Source organism: Sturnira hondurensis, unplaced genomic scaffold (genome assembly GCF_014824575.4).
Source record: "Sturnira hondurensis isolate 20B ecotype Veracruz unplaced genomic scaffold, ASM1482457v3 Scaffold0000780, whole genome shotgun sequence".
NCBI classification, from domain to species: Eukaryota; Metazoa; Chordata; class Mammalia; order Chiroptera; family Phyllostomidae; genus Sturnira; species Sturnira hondurensis.
In genome coordinates this window covers 7028507-7051041 of record NW_028073411.1, presented here as the reverse complement: position 1 = coordinate 7051041, position 22535 = coordinate 7028507, and the positions used below count along the sequence as shown (strand labels likewise).

The 22535-nt window shown below is 44.5% G+C and overlaps 1 protein-coding gene across 2 annotated transcripts in view; it reads right to left on the bottom strand.

Moving 5' to 3' along the window:
* KCNIP4 (potassium voltage-gated channel interacting protein 4) overlaps positions 1-21315 on the bottom strand; it is a 926001-nt gene extending 904686 nt beyond the window's left edge. For both annotated transcript variants that reach the window (XM_037045012.1, XM_037045024.1), the window contains exon 1: positions 21108-21315. In XM_037045012.1, the coding sequence (XP_036900907.1) occupies positions 21108-21168 (61 nt within the window). In that variant the 5' untranslated portion in view covers positions 21169-21315. The remainder of the gene's footprint in view (positions 1-21107) is intronic.
* Positions 21316-22535: the final 1220 nt, after the last annotated feature.

The following is a 22535-nucleotide window of genomic DNA, read 5'->3' as shown; positions in this document are numbered from 1 at the left end:
TCATAAGAGTTAGTGTTAACTTCATAAATTTAGATTTGGGGTAGATCGCCTAGAATTTCAGACAACTTCCTGCACACTCACAATGCAAAGATTTCTGCAGGCTACTGCACCCTGGTTTCTATTCCTCCACCCTCTCCCCTTTCCCCCACTATTACTTCTCCATAGTCTAATTCCCTGCGCAGTTATATGTTTAAAGTGAATCCTATCCTGCTACTCCACTGGTAGATTCTGCTGCCCTTAAGCAAATGCTCTGAGTCCTTAAAATGGTGCTTACTTATTTCTGGGGTGCATTTTTCTAATTTCTCTTGTGGCATCTCTCACCCCTCTTTCCCTTGCTCCACTGTAGCCATACCGGATTTCTTCTAACTCAACGATGTCTTTTCACTTGTACCTCCCAACTTGCACTCCTGGGGGACCCCCACCATGGGGAATCCCATTTCCCCATCCTCTACAGCCTACCCAACCCTTCCTTCTCCTTCTAATTAAATGTTATTTCTTCCAGACAAACCATCTTGGAAGGTTTCATTTCCCCTGATATAGTCTCGAATGACAACCATTAACTTTCTTTGGTAATATTTATGAAAATAACTTGTTTTAATATCTAGAGGCCAGTCATATTTAAAGACCTCCTGACAAAAGAAACTGTCTATCTTAGTGATGAATGCACCCAGTGAGTTGCCTAGTGTCTCAGCACATACTCTGTGCTCAATAAATTTGTTGAATTAATAAATGAGAACAGGAGCATTGGAACTAGAAGTTTTGGTTAAAGTCCATTTTTTTTTTGCTTACTGTGACCTTGGCAGGTCACTTCAGCTCACTGATCCTCCATGTCCTAATCTTTAAAAAGGGTGTTATCACCAACCACAACTAGGATATTTAAAGAGCCAGATGATATATGGTCAGCCAAAGAGATTATAATTGGAAGAGGTTTATATAAATTATTATGTTTGTTTGAGTAGTCATAAAATGTCTTGACTACTCAAATGTCTTGACTACATAAAATGTCAATATTGCTCTGGCTAAATTGCTATAGCTTACATGCCTTGTCTCATTTAAATCTTATTTATACAATACTTCTAGTAGGTCCATGTTATTATTAAGTCACTTACCAGATGAGGACAATGAATTCACTAAGTATTAAGTGATGGAACTGGGATTCAAATCAAGGCAGTCTCACTCTCAGGCCTGCGTGAGACCACCAGACAAGCCTGCTTCCCACTGCTCCTGTATGTTTCACCTTTATTTCTCAGAAGAGAGTTTAGCTTTCATGGGAGATCAATCACACCTCTGCCCAAGAATCCAGTTGTGAATGCTAATAAACTATGTGATTTTCCCTTCAAATAACTGGGAGGAATCCAACACTTCAGAACATCTTCATCACTACCATAACTCTGTTAAACAACCAATGTGCGCCAGGCACCAGGTTAAGCACTTTGCAGTCAGTTACCAATCCTCAACTTCTTATAAGCCTCACAACACTAGGTGTTCAGAGGGCTGGAGTCCTTTCTGGAGGCTGGAGGCAAGAATCTGTTGGTCTTTCTGCACCATCCCCCTGCCCCCACCCCCATTCCTTGGCCACTGGCTCCCTTCATTCATCTTCAAATTAATGAGTTTGCAATTCTCTACCATTCATCACCAGTGCTGTCCCTCTGCCCAGAGCCAGAAAAGGATCTCCCCCTTTCCTAACCCAGAAAGTATTGGCTGCATATCTCAAGTGATTAGACAGGAACCTCTCTATAATCCAGGATCATCTCCCCAGGGTAAGATCCTTCACTGAAACGCATCGGCAAAATCCCTGTCATCATCTACCGTGACAGCCACAGGTCCCAGGGATTGAAACATGAACATTTTAGGGAGTCCGCTATTCTGTCTACTACAATGTAACGGACCCACCAGAGGCTCCCTCCACCTCGCCTCCTAAGTCTCTCCGGGAGGCGGAACAACACTTAGTAATCTCCCCGAGAGCAGGGACTGAATGACACCAGCAGAACCGGAGAGGGGGCCATTCTGAAGAGAGTAAGAGCAGGAGCAACCTGCAGCCAAGCCCCGACCTCAGTACCATCACACCCAGCCAGAGGCCAGGGCTCCCAACAACATTTCGGGAGAAGGTTCTTGCAGTTGTATAGTTAGGGCATTTACTTTTTAAATTTTCTTGTCCAATATTCAACTCACATGATCCTGTCTCTAATCAATATAGCAAACATGAGTCTTCTATATGAATTTGGAAAATTTCTGTGAAGAGAAGAAAAACAGAGGCTTTGGAGTCAGATGGACATGGACTGAATTCTGTCATCTCGGACACTTCCTATGTGACCTAGAGCAGGTCGCTTAATCTTTCTGAGTCTGAGTCTCTACTTTCTGTGTCTGTAGAGCGGTGATCACTCTACTTACGGGACATGGAGGTGAGGACCCAACTCAGCTGTGCGCGTGCCGCCTATCACACGGCCAGACACCTACTGCTGCAGAGGACACATCAAGCCCTCTCCAATGCAGGCTGTGAGTCTAATGAACAATACAATCATAGCGAGAGCGTGATCTTCAGTTTTGGATTCTTTTTCCATGTGTCTGCTCAGCACCCTGGAAGAATGCCCTGTCCAGAGCAGACATCCAATTTATATTAGTTGAACCATAACACAGTTTTCCCTTTGGACCTAAAGAAAAAGCCCTCTAGTTTGGACCAGTGATGAATTATGCAGTCACGATGGCCTAGGAAGACCAAATTCCCTGAAACAGCCTCCGGAGCCCACGGGCAGTGATGGGTGCCTTCAGGATACTCAGACACGGCAAACTTATAAGACAGTCAGTCTTGCATATAAGCCATGGTGGATTATTAACATGCAAAATAGATCAAGCTACATAAAACAGCTCCATTGATCACATCTAGTGTAAAAAATACTCTTAATAAAGGTCCAAGTGACAACCAGATGAATGCTTTCCAAAACCCCTAATACCCACTGAAATCACCAAATACTCTGTAGTCAAAGAACAAGCCACTGTTTCTCCCCTGGTGTTAAAGAAACATATGAATTAGGAAAGATAAGTTTGGGGAAACATCACTGTTTCAGAAGCTGACTGATGTTTTCCAGTTATGATCAACTACAAACCCAAAACAAAGTGAGCTTAATGTATGGGGAAGGGTCTTTAGAAAAGGGTCAAGTCAAGGTAGATGTATAAAGGACCCATGAACAAGGACAAGGGGAGGATTGAATGTGGGAGATGGGGTTATGGACAGGGCAGGGCAGAGTACGGGGAGAAAACAGAGGGCAACTGTGATTGAACAATAAAAAATTAGATAAATAAATGCATAAATAAAAATAGTAACTATTTGGAATAAGCTTTCCCTAATCAAGCCAAAGCTTATAAATCTACATCCCACTTCTTAAACCCTATCCGCACCCTCTTCTCAGAACATTCCCTCTGCTTCATAGAAAATACATCCTGTCAAGCATGAAGTCCTCCCCAAACCTAACTTCTCCCTGATGTCTCAGAGCAGAGCCTCACTGCCCCATACCCCTCCCCAAGCTACACCTGCCTACTGCCCACTTACCCATTGAGTCAATACGTATTTAGGGCTGGGGATACAAATATAAACAAAATGCATCCCTGGCCCAGAATGACTCAGTCTCTCAAGTAGGCAGATGCAGCAATAAATTTCTGCACAAATAATAATCAGCACAATAAACTACATCTATCCTTCAATGCAGCTAGTCTCCAAGATACAATGTTTGTAAAAACCCTATATGTGTAAATGCAAACACACACACATTGCTACAGTCTGAATGTCTGTGTTCCCCCCAAATTCATAACCCCCTAAGACGACAGCATTAGCAGGTGGGGCCTTTGAGGGTGGAATCCTCATGAATGGCTTTGGCAGCCCTTATAAAAGAGGCCCCACTGAGCTTGCTCCCTAGCTCCTTCCGCCATGGGAACACATGCAGAATCTGTGACAGGGAAGGGGGCCCTCCCCTGACCGTGCTGCCACCCTGACCTCAGACTTCCAGGCTCCAGAGCAGTGAGCAATCTACTCCTCTTGTTCATGAGCTACCCACACCGTGGCATTTTTGTTACAGCATCTCAAATAAACTCAGCCATGCATGAAACATATGACCCACTGTTCACACACACCTACATGCAGATAGAAGCACAGCAAAGCGAATAGGAAGGACACACACCAAATTCACAGAGTCGAGGTAAAGCAGGAGACATTATCATTGTGCTGCCGTATGTAAAGGAGGCCGGCAGTATATATTCTGTAAGATCATTAACTATCAATTTCGGCGATTACCAATCCTCAGCTGATTATTATCCTATACCATTGTCTGTATTATCATAAATAGTTTAAACGTGAATAGCCCACTGCATTGCAGCACAGTGAGTCTCTAAGGCCCACTGGTGACAGAACAGAGGAACATTCCCTCTGCTACATTTTCAGCTCACTGCTCCCCACTGCCCAGCCCCTGCCCTCACAAGGTCCAGGCCTGTGAACGTGCCCAGATATCTCCTGTTGGACAAAATGAACCCACCAGCCATTACTCCCTCAAGCCACTGCTTCATCTACCCCACTTTCTTTCACAGCTAAACTTCTCCAAAGAGTTGTCCACATTTTCTTTTTCATTTTCCCACTCACACCCAAACCAATGCAGTCTGGCTTCTGCCCCACTGAAATTGCTTCAGCCTCCCAACTGCCAAAACCTTACGGTTCTCATTTGACTCGACCATGCAGAGCACTTAAGATTATGGACCAAGTTCCGGGGAAGTTTCCTTCCCTGGCACCCACGGGATTACTCTTGGCTGCCATTCCTTTTACTTTGTTTTATGATTCATCTCGGACTCCTTTGCTGGTGTCTACTCCCTGGTGCAGCCCCTTGATTGTAACCTGTCTCCTAATATTCCATTCTGAGCTCCGTTCTCTCCCTAAGAGACCCCCTCTGTCCCCGTGGTTTCTTCTGCAATCCATTGGTTCCCAAGTCTGTATCTCTAGCCCGTCTGAGATTTAGGCGCATGCCTTCCACTGCAAACTAACACTCTCAACCTCAGCAAATCTCAGAGCAACTGTAGCCTCAAGAATTCTTGTTGATGGTTAGAGCTGAACCCACAGACATGTCAACTCTTGCTTTTCTCGTCCTCATTCCAGTGCTTAATAACATACTGACTACACCTGCTACAGTTCTCAAACCTGCCACGCCTCTTCCACCTGCCACACTGCTTTCATTCAGGTCTCCCACCTACATTGTCTGCATTACTTTTCTAACTAGTTCCCTTGACGTCTATGAAGCTACCTTCATCATTTCCTTCTAAAACACGATTATTGTCATTCCCTTGATCAACACTGTTCAACAGCTCCCCAGTGCTTGTAGATTTTAATTCAAATGCCTCCGTCATAATTGGGAGGGTCTGCAATGACCTATCGCCACCTACCCTTCCAGCTTTGCTTTTGAATACATCTACCTCCATTGCCTTTTTGTAGGCCACATGAACTTTTTCTCACTATTCCCTGAATATGCTTGAATTTTCACAGAAAGCTATGCTTTGGTGCAGGTGGTTCTGTTTACCTAGGAATCCCTCTCTCTCTCCTCCAGTGAATAAACCTCAACCCACTGCAAGACCTAACTGAGATATGATTTTCCTCTGCAAGGTTTCCTTACCTTCCCTACACGGGTACTTACTGCCACACTTTTGTTCCCAAGAGGACATTGCACATCCCACTGTTTCAGCATTTAAGTCACAATGGTCTGAGAGTTACTTGTCCATGTGTTCCTCTCTCCCAGTGAACAAACACCTAGGAGCTAGCTTTGGGGGATGGTTTATTCATTCAACAAATATTTGAGAGCCTGCTATTGGCAGGCCCTGTCCAAGGCACATGCAGCACGCAGTGAACCAAATAGCCAGTATCTACCCTCATGGAGTCTAGTTGCAGAGGATTAAACCAGTCAGTCTGGGGCATGGTTTGCAGCTGTTTGTGTAACCCACTGGAAAAGCCATCGTGAAATCAGCGTTCACACACGTGACTACTGCGGGGGCTGCTGTCATCACGGCTAGCTGGTCATCTCCAACTGTTAGATTTCCCCTTTCACTCTTGCAACCCCACCAGCACCAGGCTCACAGATGTGCCCCTCACATGAGATCTTTAAAAGCTTAAGGGTCCGCCCTTCTTGATTAAAAAAAAATCCCCTCCTGTGAAGGCCAGTCAGAACTGTCCCACCACAGGTTACCCACTGCTGTTGGGTACATAATGCTGACTCAGGTTCCCCACAAATCAGCAGGTGCCACACCCACACCCCATGGATTCGTGGAATAGAAATAACAGATGCACTCTCTGTGGTTGAGTCAGAAAACGCCCATATGTTAGGATGTTGGTGGCAGTAACCTACTTAGACCTATGTTAATTTATTGGTCACCCACTCATGTGCCTCTCATGAAATCTTCGGATATTTGTAGACAGAGAGACGGCAGCTTCTCTGGAGTTGGCACAGCCACGAAGCATGAAACAGTGAAGAGCTCAGGGAGCAGACAGAGAATGCCAGAAACAAATCAGGACCAAGCTGGTCCTGAACAACGCAGAATGGTTCTGAACTGGGCTGCACGCAGCTGCAACTGGCCTGAAGCCTGTAGGAAGAATAAATAGGCAAGAACAGCACTGCAAGGTAACAGCCTCTGTCACACGTGGCATTTGTGTAAGTGATTACGTAGTACACAGAAGTTAACTGTCGATGCACTTGCACATTGTTCAGAGTTCTTGGCCGCTTGTGACTTTGCTCTAGGCTATAAAGTCTAGAGTATTAGACTTTTCTCTTTACAATAGTGAAGGATAAATACAAATGGCTTCACCAGAGCTCACTGAGATCATAACTCTTGGGTTTGCTATTAGTATTTCTATCATATTTATTATCGATCTAAGAAAAGAGAGAAGTTATGCTTTACTAAGAATTAGTGCCCATCCTTCCATTAGTGCGTGTATAGAATGTGTGATGAAATCCATGAAAGTGAAAGGACAGGATCAAAAAAATATTTTGCCAATAGGGATACAAGACCAAAACCCTCTGCTGACTGCTGAGCCAGACAGTAAATGGCCAGCAATGAGTTCTAATGACAGACCCAAGCCAGATTTCTGAGCTTAGGCAGCAGAAGAGGAAAGGTAAATAGGAAAAAAAGGATGAGAAAATAATTACAGATCCCACAAAAACATGACTGGTAGTTTTCTGGTCATTGGAATAGCTGCCTTATGCTCGCTTGTGAGTGTAGGGACAACGGCCAGAAAAAGATGAGACATGGCTATTTGGTTATCGAATTCCCCTGCTTACAATGTCCTATCGGTTCTCATTGCCCTTGAGATAAAGTCCAAACCCTTAACAATAAATAAAACTCAAACTGTCAACCATCTGGTCCTGTGTCTACCTCTTCAGCATTACCTTCTGTGTCTGTCTGTCTGTCTCTCTCTCCCTCAGACTTTTCAAGTGCGTCCCCTACTCTGTTCATATCTCCCTCTGTCCATCAGGTGTCAATTTAATTTCTACTTCCCTTAAAAATTATTTTCTATCCCTAAAATCACATTAACTTTTTCCCATATGTTCCTACCGAATTCTTTACTCACTGGTCCGAAATTCTTAGTGCACTGGTATTGCATTCTTGAAGGCATTTCTTCCTTGCTAGCCATCTGGGAGGACAGAGAGGTATTTGCAACCCCGAGCACCCGGCGCGATGTCTGATTTATAAAATTTGCTAAATAAGTGAGTCAAATGGAGCAAAGTTAAGTGAGAGGTGTCCTGAGATTCAGGGAATGAGAGAGAGCAAATTCCTCTGAGCTCCTTAAGTGATTGCTCATTGCAGGTCCTGATGGCAGAATTAGGAGGCTTACCTAATCGTTACGACAATATCCGACTGCTCTTTTATCAGGTTATTTAAAGACACTTCATTATCCATTGGTCAACAAATAGCTGAGTGCCCCCACGGGTCCTGAAAGTGTGCACAGTCTCTTTACTCTGGGTTGGCAGATACCAAACAATTAATTAAAAACTGCACTCATTAAGAAACAGTACCAAAGGGATTCGTGGCGTATTCTGGCAGGACAGAGGAGGGCTGGAGTTCATGGCTTGCGGTAATGCCATACATTCTCAGGTAGGTAGTTTCAGCAGGAGCCTGTGCCCGGTGTCCGCAGGGTGGGATGGAGAAGCACACGCAGGATGGGGCAGAGGAGGGAGGGCAGCTCTGAAGGTGGGACACTCCCTGAATCAAAAGCACGTCTTTGTATGTGACGACAGACATCCTTCAAAAGCAGCCCTTTGCAGCGCACTTTTGATGCCCCACCTGCCCCATCCTCTTGCCCACATTGGTCATACCTCTCAGCCCTGCAACTCAGCCTCGGGGTCCTTGTGGGGCCACTTTCATTGTTATGCAAACCCCTCAAGTAGTAATGTTTTTNATCAAAAGCACGTCTTTGTATGTGACGACAGACATCCTTCAAAAGCAGCCCTTTGCAGCGCACTTTTGATGCCCCACCTGCCCCATCCTCTTGCCCACATTGGTCATACCTCTCAGCCCTGCAACTCAGCCTCGGGGTCCTTGCGGGCTACTTTCATTGTTATGCAAACCCCTCAAGTAGTAATGTTTTTCCCCCCCAACCACAGGCCCCCGATTCCTTCCCCCAGGCAGGATCTGGATGTCTTTTCACTTTGGATGTGACCCAGAGATCCAGGGCATTCACCCTTTAACTCCATTAACAACCTCACTGGGTAGTAAGCACTGTCTCTGCTGAGCTGAGCCCGGCCCCCTGGCACACCACCAGGCTGGCCCAGCGTGCCACTCAGTCTTCCCCAGGCCCACCTGTCCAGGCAGGAGAGTGGAGAGCTGTAAGTGCCGCGTGCAGGCTGTGAACCGATGGCCATGGCCTTGGTTAACAGCTCCATTCTCCTAATCACTAGCTGTGTAACTACGGGCAAGTGGCTGAACTCCTTTATGCCTCAATTTAGTTATCAATGAAAAGGATATTAAAATGATTCAGCGCCTCTCTTACCAGGGAATCACTCTAACACACTAAATACGTTGAATTCAATTTTTCGACCCTTCACATGTACACACAGACACACAATTTCCTTCCTCTGTATTCTGGATAAAAATTTCCCATCATCAGGAGCGAAGGCCTTTGCTCGGTCAACAAAGTCTGAGGTCTGGGCCTGCACACACTTAACCCTGCTCCTCCCTTATCCCCCACTTTCCTCCACACCCACCTTCCATCAGTACAAAGACCAGCCATAATACCACCAGAATGTGCCAACGTTGTTTCCTTCCCCACTGATGCCCCTCCAAAACTAACTAATCCCACCTTAAGTCTGGGCAGCTGCAAAGTCTTCTCAGCTGGACCTTTGCGCCTGGACACCCCTCCTCTTCACATCTTTCCTCTGCAGCAGAGCGAGGCCACTTGGATAGGCTATCATCTCTCTCAAAATCTTGAACTCTTGCCCACTGGATAAAACCCACATTTATCAGACTCTGCCCAAGCCTGTTTCTCAGCACTTCTCTGACAACCTTCTGCCCCAGTCAAACTGTTGTCTCCACTAATTCCTTCATGCCACCCACTAAATGCTTCCTCACAACCTCTCAAAACACCACCTGCACTTCAAAGCCCAGCTCAGAGCTCAGCTCCTCCCCAGAAGGTCACCAGGTCAGTCTCCTCTTCCCTCTGTGGTAGAGGGACAAGGCCTCCCCCTTCCAGAGGGCAAGGTGCTCTTCCTCACAACTCACCCCCTCCACCACCCCCATAGGCTCCCATTCTCACCACCCTCTGGACTTCCCACCCTCAGGATTAAAGGGCTTTTTCTCAAGCCAAAAACAGTAAAATAGAAATGACCACAATGTACATTTACCAGGCCCTCTCTCTCAGGCTCTGTGCTGAGCACTTTATATACATTAGTTCAGTTAATCCTTAATGCAATCTGTAGAAAAAGGTCCTCCTCATTGATTTACCATTGCTACACACTGAGTGAGTTTTAAGAGGATAGTAAAAATAAAGAAATATACACATATATTATAGGATAGTAGTAGAGTTTATATAAATATTTTTCTCTTTGAAGGAGTATATAAAACCTATCAAGGACAGTAAAGTAGAATAAGGGACTAAAGACACAGGATGGTTTTATATTAGATGAAGTCATCAGAGATATACTGTCTTTTTAATGTTTTTATTTACTGGTTTTAGAGAGAGAGGGAAGGAAAGGGGGAAAGAGAATGGGAAGGACACGGGGAAGAGAGAGAGAGACATTGACTTGTTGTTTCACTTATGTCTATATTCATTGGTTGATTCTTATATATGCCCTGAAGGGATCAAACCCACAACTTTGATGTATCGGAACAACGCTCTAACCAACTGGGCTACCCCGCCAGGGCTATACTGTGTTACTAGAGACCTGAATAAACGAGGAAGCAAGCCATGGGCAAGCCCGTTGCAGACATTCATAAAGAAACTCAGCTACAAGGAGGCCACGAGGCTTCTCATGGTCACCCAGTAGCAGACACAGCAGCATCTGGACCCTAATTCTGACTCCAAACTCTCACCCTCAGGCTTCCTTCTTCACCCCCCACTAACAATCTGGAGCAGTTCACTCTGTTGACCAGCTTGGGCGCTTTCAAAACTCTTATTCCCAATCGCTGACATGCACGAATCACCACGGGCCAGGCACAAACCTCAATAACCTCCTCCTCTGTGATTCCTTCTCCCACTGTCCCGTTCCCCTGGTTGGACACCCAGGTCCCACCAGCCGCCGCTGAGTTTCTCGAGGCGCCAGGCACACACGCCAGGGTCCAGCGAGATGCCTCTGAAAATGAAGCAAACTAGCATGTTCTGCTTAGTCAATGCACAATTCAAATCAAGTAGAATTCTGGGGGGGAGAAGGAAGATATGATTTAAAACCTTAATTCCTATACCCTAATCAACTAGCATGCCTTTTTATATTCTGAAATGTTTTCTAGCAATCTCTCTCTGATAGTAGGTAATTGGTTAATGTGATTTAAACAGATGACTGTGGAATAACATCCTCAAAACTGTTCCTAAAACTACCAGAACACAAGTTCCATTAACAATGAACTCACAACTGTCACTGCTTTCAATTTGAAATTCTATTCTAATGATATTGATGAAAAGATACAATCTCCTGCTCAGGGATCCAAGGATAAATGTAAATGTTTCAAAGTGCAATGTTTCTAACAAAGTATCCCTACAGTTCAATCCCCCCAGTGTCGTTTTTATACATTTTTCAGTGTCAGTGTTTATCCTGACAGATCAACAATAATGCGAAAGTGTTTTAATGAGTAACTTTTATTCGGAATCTCCATCCACAAATTTAATTTAACCATGAGGGTTTATAGGGTTTAGCTGCAAGTCTGGTAACTTATCTCACATCAGAATGTCTAGTATTTATTTCCTCCCAGCTTTGCAGTTTAGATGTGTTGCCTTTTTAAAAACTATCTTGCAATGCCTCCACTGAAAACTGGGTTTATTCTATAAACTTACATCAGGAAGGCTCCCTCGGTCCATGTCCCTGCATACTGCTGTATTTTGCAGTTTCTGCCTTCCTTTTTCCCACGTTTCTCAAAGCCTGGTTCCAAACCACCGTCGTTTTATCCCTGTCGCCCATGATTTCCCTCCCTGCCACCTTCAAATGAAGGCAGCTGTGCTTCAGGGCCTGCGCCAACTCTCTGGGAAATCACCACTTCAGCAGGAAACTGATGAAACCAATGAAACCGGACCATGAGAGGAGGGGAATGAGGAACAGATTGCAAGAATACTGCGCATCCCAGTAGGAAGCGATTCAGCCTCAAATGAAAGGAGTTTGGGAAAACAGATGATACGGAAATAATTTAAGAATGATTGGGAGAGATGTGAGGAAGGTTGGCATGACCTAATTTTCCCAAGTGCTCATAATATTAGACCAAGCATAATAATATTCTTAGGATGAATGATTGATTCTACAAAATTAAATTTAAAAGTAAGAGTGATACTCAATTTCATTTTTAAAATCCTACACTAATTGGCAATGCCTCGGCCTTCACTGGAACATTTAAAAACTGACATTAAGGAAACTGGGTATTTTCAATTCCTTTGTGACTATCTTTAAACAGAAGTTATTACTTTTTTTGTAGTCTCCAAGCTTGAAAATCATATTTGTTTTACGGAAAAAAGTGCATGTCTTTATGGACTGTCAGAATCATAGGTTTTAAAGAATCTTTAAAATGGCTTTAGATAGTATCACAGTCTTCAAGTGGCTGACAGATAAACCCATGTTACAGACGGAAAAATTGAGAGAAGGTAGGAAGACACTGAGCAACAGAATAAATGCAGAATTTCAAGCCCAATTCTTTCAATAGTTTTATTCTGTAGAACCCCAGTGAAAGAAAGGTCAAGTTCAATATAATTTTATCTGCTCAGAAAAGAATGGTACTGGAAGCAATTTTGCCTTTCAATATCCATCTCATGATAGTAAATATTTTAAGATATACATGTTAAGTTACTTCTTTTTTTCCCTTACTTTACTATAAATACAGCAAGTCCCCAAATAATCTCGTTTCATTCAATCCTATTTTTTATAACATTGATGAGAAAAAACAAAAACAATAAATCAACCAAACAAATAAAAGATTCCACATCAGGATCGCTGTCTGTGAAATGTGTATATTCTACCCATGTCTGCGTGGGCTTTCTCCAGGTTCCATCCACATCATAAAGATGTACCTGTGAGATGTCTATTCTGAATTGCCCAGTCTGAGTGTGGGTGGCTGGCAATGTGATAGAAGGACATCCTGTCCACTCTGGGTTCCCACCTTATGCCCTGACCTGCTGGGATAGAGTCTGGCCACCCATGACCTTGAGTTGGAATCAACAGGTTGAAAACATCTTTATCTGACTCACTTTTATTAATCTGTCTTAAAGAGACGTGTAGCTCACATTTATCTCAATGTTTAATATTATAACCATTTTAGGTCCTTATTTAGAAATGTGTTGATTCCCATTTTAGGTCCTTATTTAGAAATGTGTTGATTTTTTCTGACCAGAAATATTCCATAGGAACTCAACTCTTGTTTATATCAATCAGCCTATGGTAAAATTGGTTCTTGTATACGCCATGTTGATCCAAGTTGCAGTTTCCCCAAACCTATGGAGTTAAGCGAGGACTTACTGTACCTGGTACATCCTCAGTAAATACCTATTGAATAAACAGCAAGCTCTCTGAAGGCAGACTCCGTGTTTCACTCACCCAGCACCAAGCAGTTTCTCTGTGGACATTTGCTAAATTAATCTCAGCATTACAGAGTCCATCTCTGTAACTCACAAGTGGATACGAAGACCACTGTTTTATAGAAGAAAGAGGAACACGGCAACATTATGTTCAATGGCTATTTTCTGTGTGCTCCACTTCCTAAATTAAATAAAATTTCTCCATATTAAACTTGTTCTCACAAGTGGGTTTGACAGATCTATTTTTGAAATGTCTGTTTGTTATTTCTATATTATTGTCTGGTTGTGTGTGGTATTTTAGGTTTTTCTTTTTTTTTTTTTCCATATTCACTGCAGACCTACAAGAGGACAACCTGAGGATCAATCAGTTTGCGTGGTGATGGAATGGGCTGGACCACAAGAGTATATCTTTACCCTCAGGGTATATAATCATAGTATAAAATATAAAATTTTACATAAAAATTCACCCAAGACATCTCTGGAGCACTCATCATACATAAAATATGGCTAAAAGGTACAGGGTAGACCAATTTTTATAAGTACTTTCCCATGCTAGTCTAATGAAAATTCATCAAAGTACAAAAAGTTACAACCCAAAATAAATCCCCTGGCAGAATATCCGTTCTGAGATGCAGATCATTTTAATAGTTACACATGCTAGTTTAATCCAATTTTATTATGAAATTCATGAAGATATTTGGAAGTCATGTCTTCTCTTGGGAAAAAAACATATTTGGGGACATTCTGGGGGACACCTTAGCATCTGCGAACACGATGCGTAGATGAAATCGCGATGATAATGGCGGGTGGTGGGGAGAGAAAGGGAAAGGTAGCACGTGGTCACTACACGAGCAGTTCCTACATCAGTCAAAACTGACTCGGATTCCCATGTGGGCTGCAGATAATGCCGTCTCTTAAACAAACTGCTTCACTCAAAAGATCCTTCAAGTATTAAGAAGTGTTGACATCTGGATATGAAAGTCTATTTTTCCTCCCAAACCTTTTTGAAGTGATGACCTATAAAAAAATGCCAGTTCTAATTCCCCAAAGACTTTTTATTTACTATTCATGAGCAGATGCTGCCTGCAGACATGGGAGAATGCTGCCCTCAGCCAATTCAAACTTCAGGTAACCAAGAAAGTTGTAAACTGTTGTTGCGAAAAGGGGTGCCTATTCTTTTTTCCCTAAATAAATCACTGGGGTAGAATATGCACGGAGAAGTTCCTGAAAGGTCAGTGGTATACCCACAGGGTATTTAAGTCGACAGCCTCCTTCTGAAAGGAGAGCCATTCAACCACACTGGCTGTGAACCAGCTGATTTTTTCTTCGTGTGGGAAGAAAACTCAGCCCTTAAGACAGGCATAAAGGCCAACTGCTCAATATGGCAAATTCTATATTCATATCCCTGTTCACATGGTTCCTTAGACTGTCAGAGCGTATGGAGAACTTAATGTTTAAACGCTGAGAGTCTCTCCTTTTTCAGACTTTCTGATGCTCTGTGCCTAGTATGCATGTGCAGCAGCCAGTAGTGAAAACACTGCACCACAGTGGTCAGAGCGAAAGGGCTGAACCTCATCTCACCTCCTACGAGTCACAGCTTCCATTTCCCTCCTCATTCCCTCCCAAAGCAGCCTGATTCTGTCTGGGAACTCTGCTACAAAAAGAAAATGCACCCAATGCAATGGATGTGTGGACATCAAAGGATGGCCCAGCATTTGAATGTTTCCATTCCTCTCCACAGCCACTACTACAATGAAAGGATCTATCATCAGACGGGGATAACGATGAAGATGGTAATACTGATGGGGCACATTGTGATGTGGCCATTTAGTTTCAGGGTTGGACACTGTCAGGAAAGGCCACTCTCTGTAACATGAACTTGGACCAGTGTGGACAATCACCATCATGATACGGAGGCAGCACATAATTGATCTTCCCACTCTTTCCTTTGGAGGAAAACCAAGAGAGGTGATAACCATTTACTGGGGCCCCCTTGGACTACTCATCCTGGAGGTAATAGGCCTGGAAAGTACTTAGGATGGGGAAGAGTCATAGCGAGAGTCCAAAGAAAACTGACTACTGCTCTAACCACACAGAAAACACTGGGCACTTATTAAACTTGACCTCAAAACAATGTAAGCTCTCATAGCCATGCATTATAGATGCCAGAACATGCAGAGTTCAGCAGAGCGCTGTCTTGATGTTGTATTACTTTACTTGTGAACCTGGCCTGCTGAATGGAAAAGACTAGAAACCAAAAAAGAAGGTCACTTCCAGTGCATGATTTAACAGGCAATGAAATGTGAATTGTAATTTTGGGTCTTTGATGGGTCTACCCTTGGGCAATGTGGTTTAAGTTCAATAAACTATGTTTTAAACTCCTACCGACTATTTTGGAAAGTACTGTGCTAGTCATTTGGAGGGGTACAAAAATGAGTAAATTTATGTATGGTATTTACCATCATGGAGTTACAATTTAAAATGCAAAGGAAACCAATATAAGTAGTTTATTCTGCCTTGTCATTCAGATATTGGTCAAAACAAAAGGAAAATGACCTTCTAAAATTCAAAGCATAACTCTTTGGGGAGGAGGCAGGGAAAAATCAGTAAAGCTACACAGAAAAGACGTTGCATTTGAAATGTATCCTGAAAGATGTGTTTGTTACTGAACATTCAACCATGTTCCATGGGTAACTTTGGGTCAGGAAGTTCATTCTAAGCGGTAGGTACAGCGTGGAGACTGGGGAACAGTCCAGGTCAGCAGGTTTAGGGATACACCTAGAAGAGTCACAGAAGTTAATGCTGGGATGAAGGACTTTCGCCATATTGTACAAGCCTTGACTATCAAGCTAAGAAAATGATATTTTTGGTTCTATGAGTACTGTAATGGGAAGGCCTTAAACATTTTTCCACAGGAGAATGATCTGACCCAGGTCCAGTTTTAGTAGATGTATTTCATTGTGAATGAATAGTGGCACTTAGTACAAATCTTGGAGACAACCATGATGCCCTGGGAAATGATCATAAGGACATAACCTTGGAAAATACCACGTGAGTTGGAGGAGGAGCTAGACCTGGAAGCTAGACAGGACTCTGTGAGGTGTGGTGACTGATTCCACACAGAAGGGGCAGAAATGACCAAGGTGGGAAGTACCGTAGAGAAGGAAATGATTTTGCTTTCTCTTGTTAACTGTGTGCCTCAAGATACTACGCCACCATTAGCACACTCTGGAAAATAATCTGTTCTTAAAAGAGTGGATGTTTCTGGCATCTTGACTTTGAGGTGCTGCTGAAAATTGCTGATGGGCCTGACTGACAGGGCGTGGAAATGTCCAGCTGGTCTTTTGGAAAGGGACTGGGCCAGAACGACAGACTCAAGAGACCTCCACGTCAAGGCCACAATGCATCCACACTACAGCTGGACCAGGCAGAGAGGAGAGAGAGAAGAAAAATAAGACAGAGTTTGTGAAAAGTGGCATAAAATGGACCTAGGAAGAAAAAATAAGGTCTGAAAAAGAGCTCTGAGTTGAGTGGGAGAGAACAGAATAATTCGGTGCCACAGAATACAAGGCAGACACTTCACTCCTTCGGCGAATATCTGCTGTTGAGCCAATGTTACATGGCGCACTTCATGTAGACAGGGATAACAGCTGTGAGACAAACCCCACTAGCTCTGCTCTCAGGGTTCACAGCCTTCCGGGGAGTGCTGCTGAACAGCAGGAAGCTTTGCACTGAGTTTGGGATGATGCAAATTGAGGAAAGACCATTAGGACCTTCAACTAAATGAAAATGTTTTTTAAAGTAGGCAATGTAATGTCCAGGGTGAATGAACTTGTAGTAACAAGCAGAGTTATATAACCTTAAACCATTTTTAAGGATGGTAAAGACCTATTGAACAAATTAAACACTCATTCCTGTTCCTTCAGGATCCCCTACCACCACACACACACACTTTAATCTACTTGAAATAGTCCCTAAAAAGGGAAGCTATTAAGTAAACAAGCACACTCTGCCATGAAATATTGAAAAGCAATATTATCCACATGTTCCAGGAAGCCAGTGGGGACAAAGAAAGGAAATAAAAGGACAAAAAAGAAAGAGCAAGAAGGACCACATACTTTAAACCCAGAAATATATTTTCAAAAGGTTCGACCACTCTCTGGTCCACACTTCTGCAGAAATCGTACACACACATTTCATATTGCATGGCTCATTAATTTCAAAACTATCCATAGCCTTAATTTATGAAACTGTGCATCAGCATTGGCTGGGGAAAAAAGTACAGGAAGGCACCTTTCAACGCTTCATCATATTATTTGTTTAGTACCTTCTCACGTTTAACAACAGAAAGAGAACAGAACAACGCCTTGTGTGACAAAAAGCTTTTCGAGGGTCCAGAGTACATACACTTTTCATTATTACCCTTGAGGGATTACTAATTTCTGTTTGCCTTATCCTTCCTAAACACAACACATAAGCCAGACCCCTGAGACATCCACCACACAACAGTTCAAAATCGAAGAGCTTTTTCACTCTCTTGCTGATTCCACATGCAGGAGCTTCTCAGGTGAGATCTGAAACCCGTCCGCACATGCAGAGGCAAGGAGGGACTGAAGAAACAGGCAGACCACCCAGCCTGATTCGGGCAAGTTTTAAAAGCAGTGGGACTTACTTAGGAGGCTTGCTTTGGGTTGCCCTAAAACAAGTAGATCTCTGTCCTTACCCACCAGAATCTTAAAAGTTTATACAGAGCCCTTCCCTGGGCTTGGTCGTGAATACCATGCAAATGATCTCAATGGCTATGGCTCTTTCAAAGCTGTGTCCTTAAAAATGATTCTGACTGTGGGGATGTTGGGTGGAACACACATCCCGGTGATAACGGGGAGGGGTATCCCATTGCCGGGGCCTGACTGGATGGTCAACCAATCGGCAGTCACATCCTCTTGATGACCTCCTCCATCAACTGTTGCAATGCACACTTCCCTCCCCACTTCTACTTGCAGATTGTATCACTTCACACCTGCCACGCCTTAGTTAGGCACAAATTATGGACACCCGTGACTGATTTGGTAGGTTTTTCCCTCTGACCTTATTTCTGCTTCTTTTTTCAAACATACTGTTGAGTTATTGTCTCCCTCTGTTTCTCCACTGGTAGCAGGATTATGTTTGATTCTATAGCAGGGGAGCAAACTAATGGGAATAGACAGTGACATGAAAAATACATCCAGGGCAGGCTTTTGGTGTAATGTGGAAGCTGATGAGAGGCCAGGTAAAACTGAGCACCGCAATTGATAAGAAACCTCCTCTGCTTGTATGTACTTAGTCACAATGGTCCGTCTTCTGCACGCCGCAGCATGTGCAGTGTTCCAACTACACTGATTTAGACATGGCATTATTAAGTTAGCATGTTAAACATATGACCTGTTGAAAAGAAAGCACGCTTTTTGCTATATTGTTATAAAGTTTAGCAACTCAAACCTGCTCCTATCACTCCTACATGTGCCCCTTAACTTTCCCTTCCTTAGGGCTTTCTCCTCGGCCTGTCAGCACGTCATTTTTCACAGCATTCTGGCTCTAGAGTGAAGTCATAAAGAACGCAGGTGTGCAAGTGCACATGTGCGCACACACGTGTGCACACACCTCCAATTCCTGATTGCTATCTCCTCTTCATACATTCTTCTTGATAGGACCCTCCAGTTAAGTTTGTTTAAGTTCCAATTAAGTCACTTTCTAAAACTCCATCAAAGATGTACATGTACAAGGGAAAAAACCATTATGGTCATTCTGGAAGTTTTGCAAAGGTCTCACTTACTTGAAAGGAAACAAAAGATCAAGAACTATTGTTTTAAAACAAAAACTGAAAATAGAGTACAAACCCCTAAAAATGGCCACCTTTTCTTATCAACCAATTAGTAAAGCCCCCTGCAACTCTGAGCACAAATAACCATAGTACTGAAGTGCATGTTTGGTGAAAATAATATAGGCTATACATGGGGGGACCACTCTCCACTCTTTACCTTGAAACAGTAAAAATAAGAGGAAAAAATATGCTTTGAGCTATTCATCTTCATTCTTCTAACATGACAATGAATTCTAAACACATGTGAATACAATTAAAGAAACAGGTGTCAAATCATTTAAAGTCAGAAAACTCTCCACTTTGGGTCTAGCCTTGGCCAAGATATAAATCAGCATTTTTCCATTCTCTGAGCAATCAAAGAACACATACTGACTTAGAGATGGTACTAAAGCATTTCTTTTTATGTGTCATACTCCCCAGATGTGATTTCATTTTTTCTCATTTTATATAACAAATAGAGATTATGGCCACCTGTGACCCTGTGAATAGACTGGACATGCTGATTCCATATTCATTTGGCCAGTTGAGGATTGGGTCCTTCCAAAAAGCTGTTGCCACCAAGATGCTGAATTTGCAAGCCACGCAGTACCCCTGACATGTGTTGCTACAACTTCATCTGTCTTTTGAGTTTCCAGTCTGCCTTGTGCATGAGTGAAGTGCCTAAAAGAACAGGTTCTTTGCTCTATTCTTAGTCAAAGGAAATGCAAAGACAGAGACCCTATGAACCGAACAACTAGTCAGCCCTCTGCACTTAGGCCATTCTGGAAAAATTCAGTCTCTTAAAGATTATGAGTATTCCTCCTAAGATACTTGGTTTGCAACGAGTGGGAGCTATTTCCATAAATTCTACCAGAACGAAACATCGGTGCAAGCCAAATTTGGGGCTTTAGGAGATGGTTGTACAATTTTTCTCTTTAAAATCTTGCACTCGTATAAGAACTGTGTCCTCCCCATGACAGCAACCTGCCCGTCGGTGGAAGGGGACAAAAGCCAAGTGTCCATCTCTCAACGTCTAAATTAGAGGGATAGGCTCAGATTGTTGAAGTGACTCACTTCTCCGAATATGAACAGGCAGAATGTGGAATACCTCCTTCCTTGCAACTTTTATATCCCTCTCATCCAAGTTTTACATCTGTAAATCCAAACTATGTGGTAGTCACATGTGTGACCCTCATTTTACATAATCCGGGAAACATCCAGCCCTTAGTTACTCTCCTGTTCCCTGCAACAGCCTTCAGTCTGGTGATGTCTCTTCTAAAGACCTGCGCACAACCAAGCCACCTAACAACAAATCGATTCAACCAGACACTTTGTCGGAAGATTAGGGGTCTCATCCCCTGTTTTACTGTGGATCCCATCAAACTCATCTTAACAAGTCCTGTCCCTACTTTCACAGGATGGAGGACTCTCTGAAGGCCCAGCCCCTTGCAAGGCAGTGCCCAGTACCTTTTCCAAGGCTGAACTGTGTGTAAATTATTCCCAGGTGTCACTGAGAACCATTTTCTCCTAATACTCTGATACAACAAGACATACGCTCCCTCTGAAGAACGTGCCCTGGGAAGCATTCGCCTGTCTATCACTAGGGGAGAACATAGTTTTAATGAGACGTTTGGGAGCATAAAGGAAAGGTGGACGAAGAGGATCAATACTATTTCAGCTCATTCACCCTGGAATGTTAGGGGACAGAACTGTATGGTCTGAAGTCACCTGGCAGATGCAGAGACAACATTGGAGATTTTCAGAGAAGGCAAAAGTAGGCACAGGATTGCAGGGGACCCTGCCACCGGCGAGTTTCACACACACTTCAAACATCTCTGCCTCCCCGACCTGGGCATTGCGTGCACCCCCTCTCCTTCACACCCCTATTCCCTCCGCCCCCACCTCCCCTTCCCAGTCCCGCCTAGGTGACTGTCTCATGCAGCAAAAGCAGCAAGCTCCCCAGCCTGGGAAGGGGTCGGGGTCTCAGCTCGCAAGGGAAGGAGGGTGGAAGCGGAGCCCGCTCGCAAGCTTATTGCGTCCTACCGCCTGTGGAGCACGCCTCCTCCAGCTGAGCCGAGATGCTTTCCACCCTCCTCACAGTCATCTTTGGGGATGTAGGGTGCAGGAGCGGGACTCAAGGGTCAACCGGCTCCGGGGTGTCTGTGGAAGGGTCTGGCACCGGAGCGCACTCGCTGTGCGGCCCAGGGGCGTCCGTTGCACAGCGAGCGAGAGGCGGCAGCGGCAGCGGCGGCAGCGGGCAGAGCGCGCGGAGCGGGCTGCAGGTGCGGGCAGAGGCCGGCGGGGGGCGCCGCGGAGGCCGCGCGGTGCTAGGCTGCCGTGGTGCGGGGGCGCGTGAACCGCTTTGGGTAGCCGAGGCGCGAGAGCGCTGGAAACGGATGCAGGGCGCCAAGAACCAGAGAGCAAGGAGCCCCCTCCTCTCGCCCTCTCCGGCGCCGCCCCTGCCACCTGCTGCCGTGTCGCTGAATAGGGGCTGCCTCGGTGGCTTTGGCGAAGGAGCAGCCAGACCCTAAAGAGACTGGAGGAGACTTAGGGATGCGCAGGGTCCCCTCGAAGAGTTGACAGCGGGTTACGAGCTGCGACCCTTGGACCCCTACTTGCTGAGCACAGAGCCTGGCTCTGGCCGGAGTTTGGGTTTGGTGGGGGCAGGTGCGTGGTCTAGAGCCTCGGCGAAGAACACACTGTTCCCTGGGGATTTAAATTCCGACGAGTCTGAGCTGTTGCTGAACAAAGTTAGGCTGAGTTCGGAGGACGCCAGAAGGGAAGAGCAAGGAGATGCCCTTTTCTAGAACCGGGCAGAGCGCCAGGAACTCCTAGACAGGGAACTTTCCAAACTGAAGCTAGAACCAGTCATGAGATTTGGCTAGGTGTCAGGAAATGCTGGCTGTTCACACCAGGGTGCACAGGACAAGGTTTGGGCTCCAGTGAATGCCACCTTGGAGAGAGGGGGTGCAGGAGATGGGGAGATGTTTAGGACAAGCATGCACCGGGAAGGTTTCCTTAGAAAGGTCTCTCCAGCAGCTTCCATGGGCTTTCATCACTCGGTGTCCTTTTCTCTTTTAAGGAAACCAAGGCCAGGACCATTTGAGATAAGGGCAAAGCCGTAAACCACTTGTGGCCATGGTTACTACATGAGAAACCCACAATTAAATTGCCAACTTCTGTATTCCCAAGAGTTAACTGCATGGAGTCTCTATAGAGAAAAAAAAAAGGTCAGGTTGACCAGTTCTCCGGGAAACCAAAATAGAATTCCTTCCCACTTGCAATTGTTTGGTCCATTGGCCATTACTTGGTCTGAAGCCGTTCTAAGTGCTTGCAAAACCACCCACTCTCCCTGTGCAGACACCCTTCCCCAGCCCCATACACTTTCATCAGCATCTGAAACCTTGCCCCTCACTCCCAGGAGGTCTCACCTGACACTTTGTTGCCCTTCCTCCCTGCCCAATTCCACCA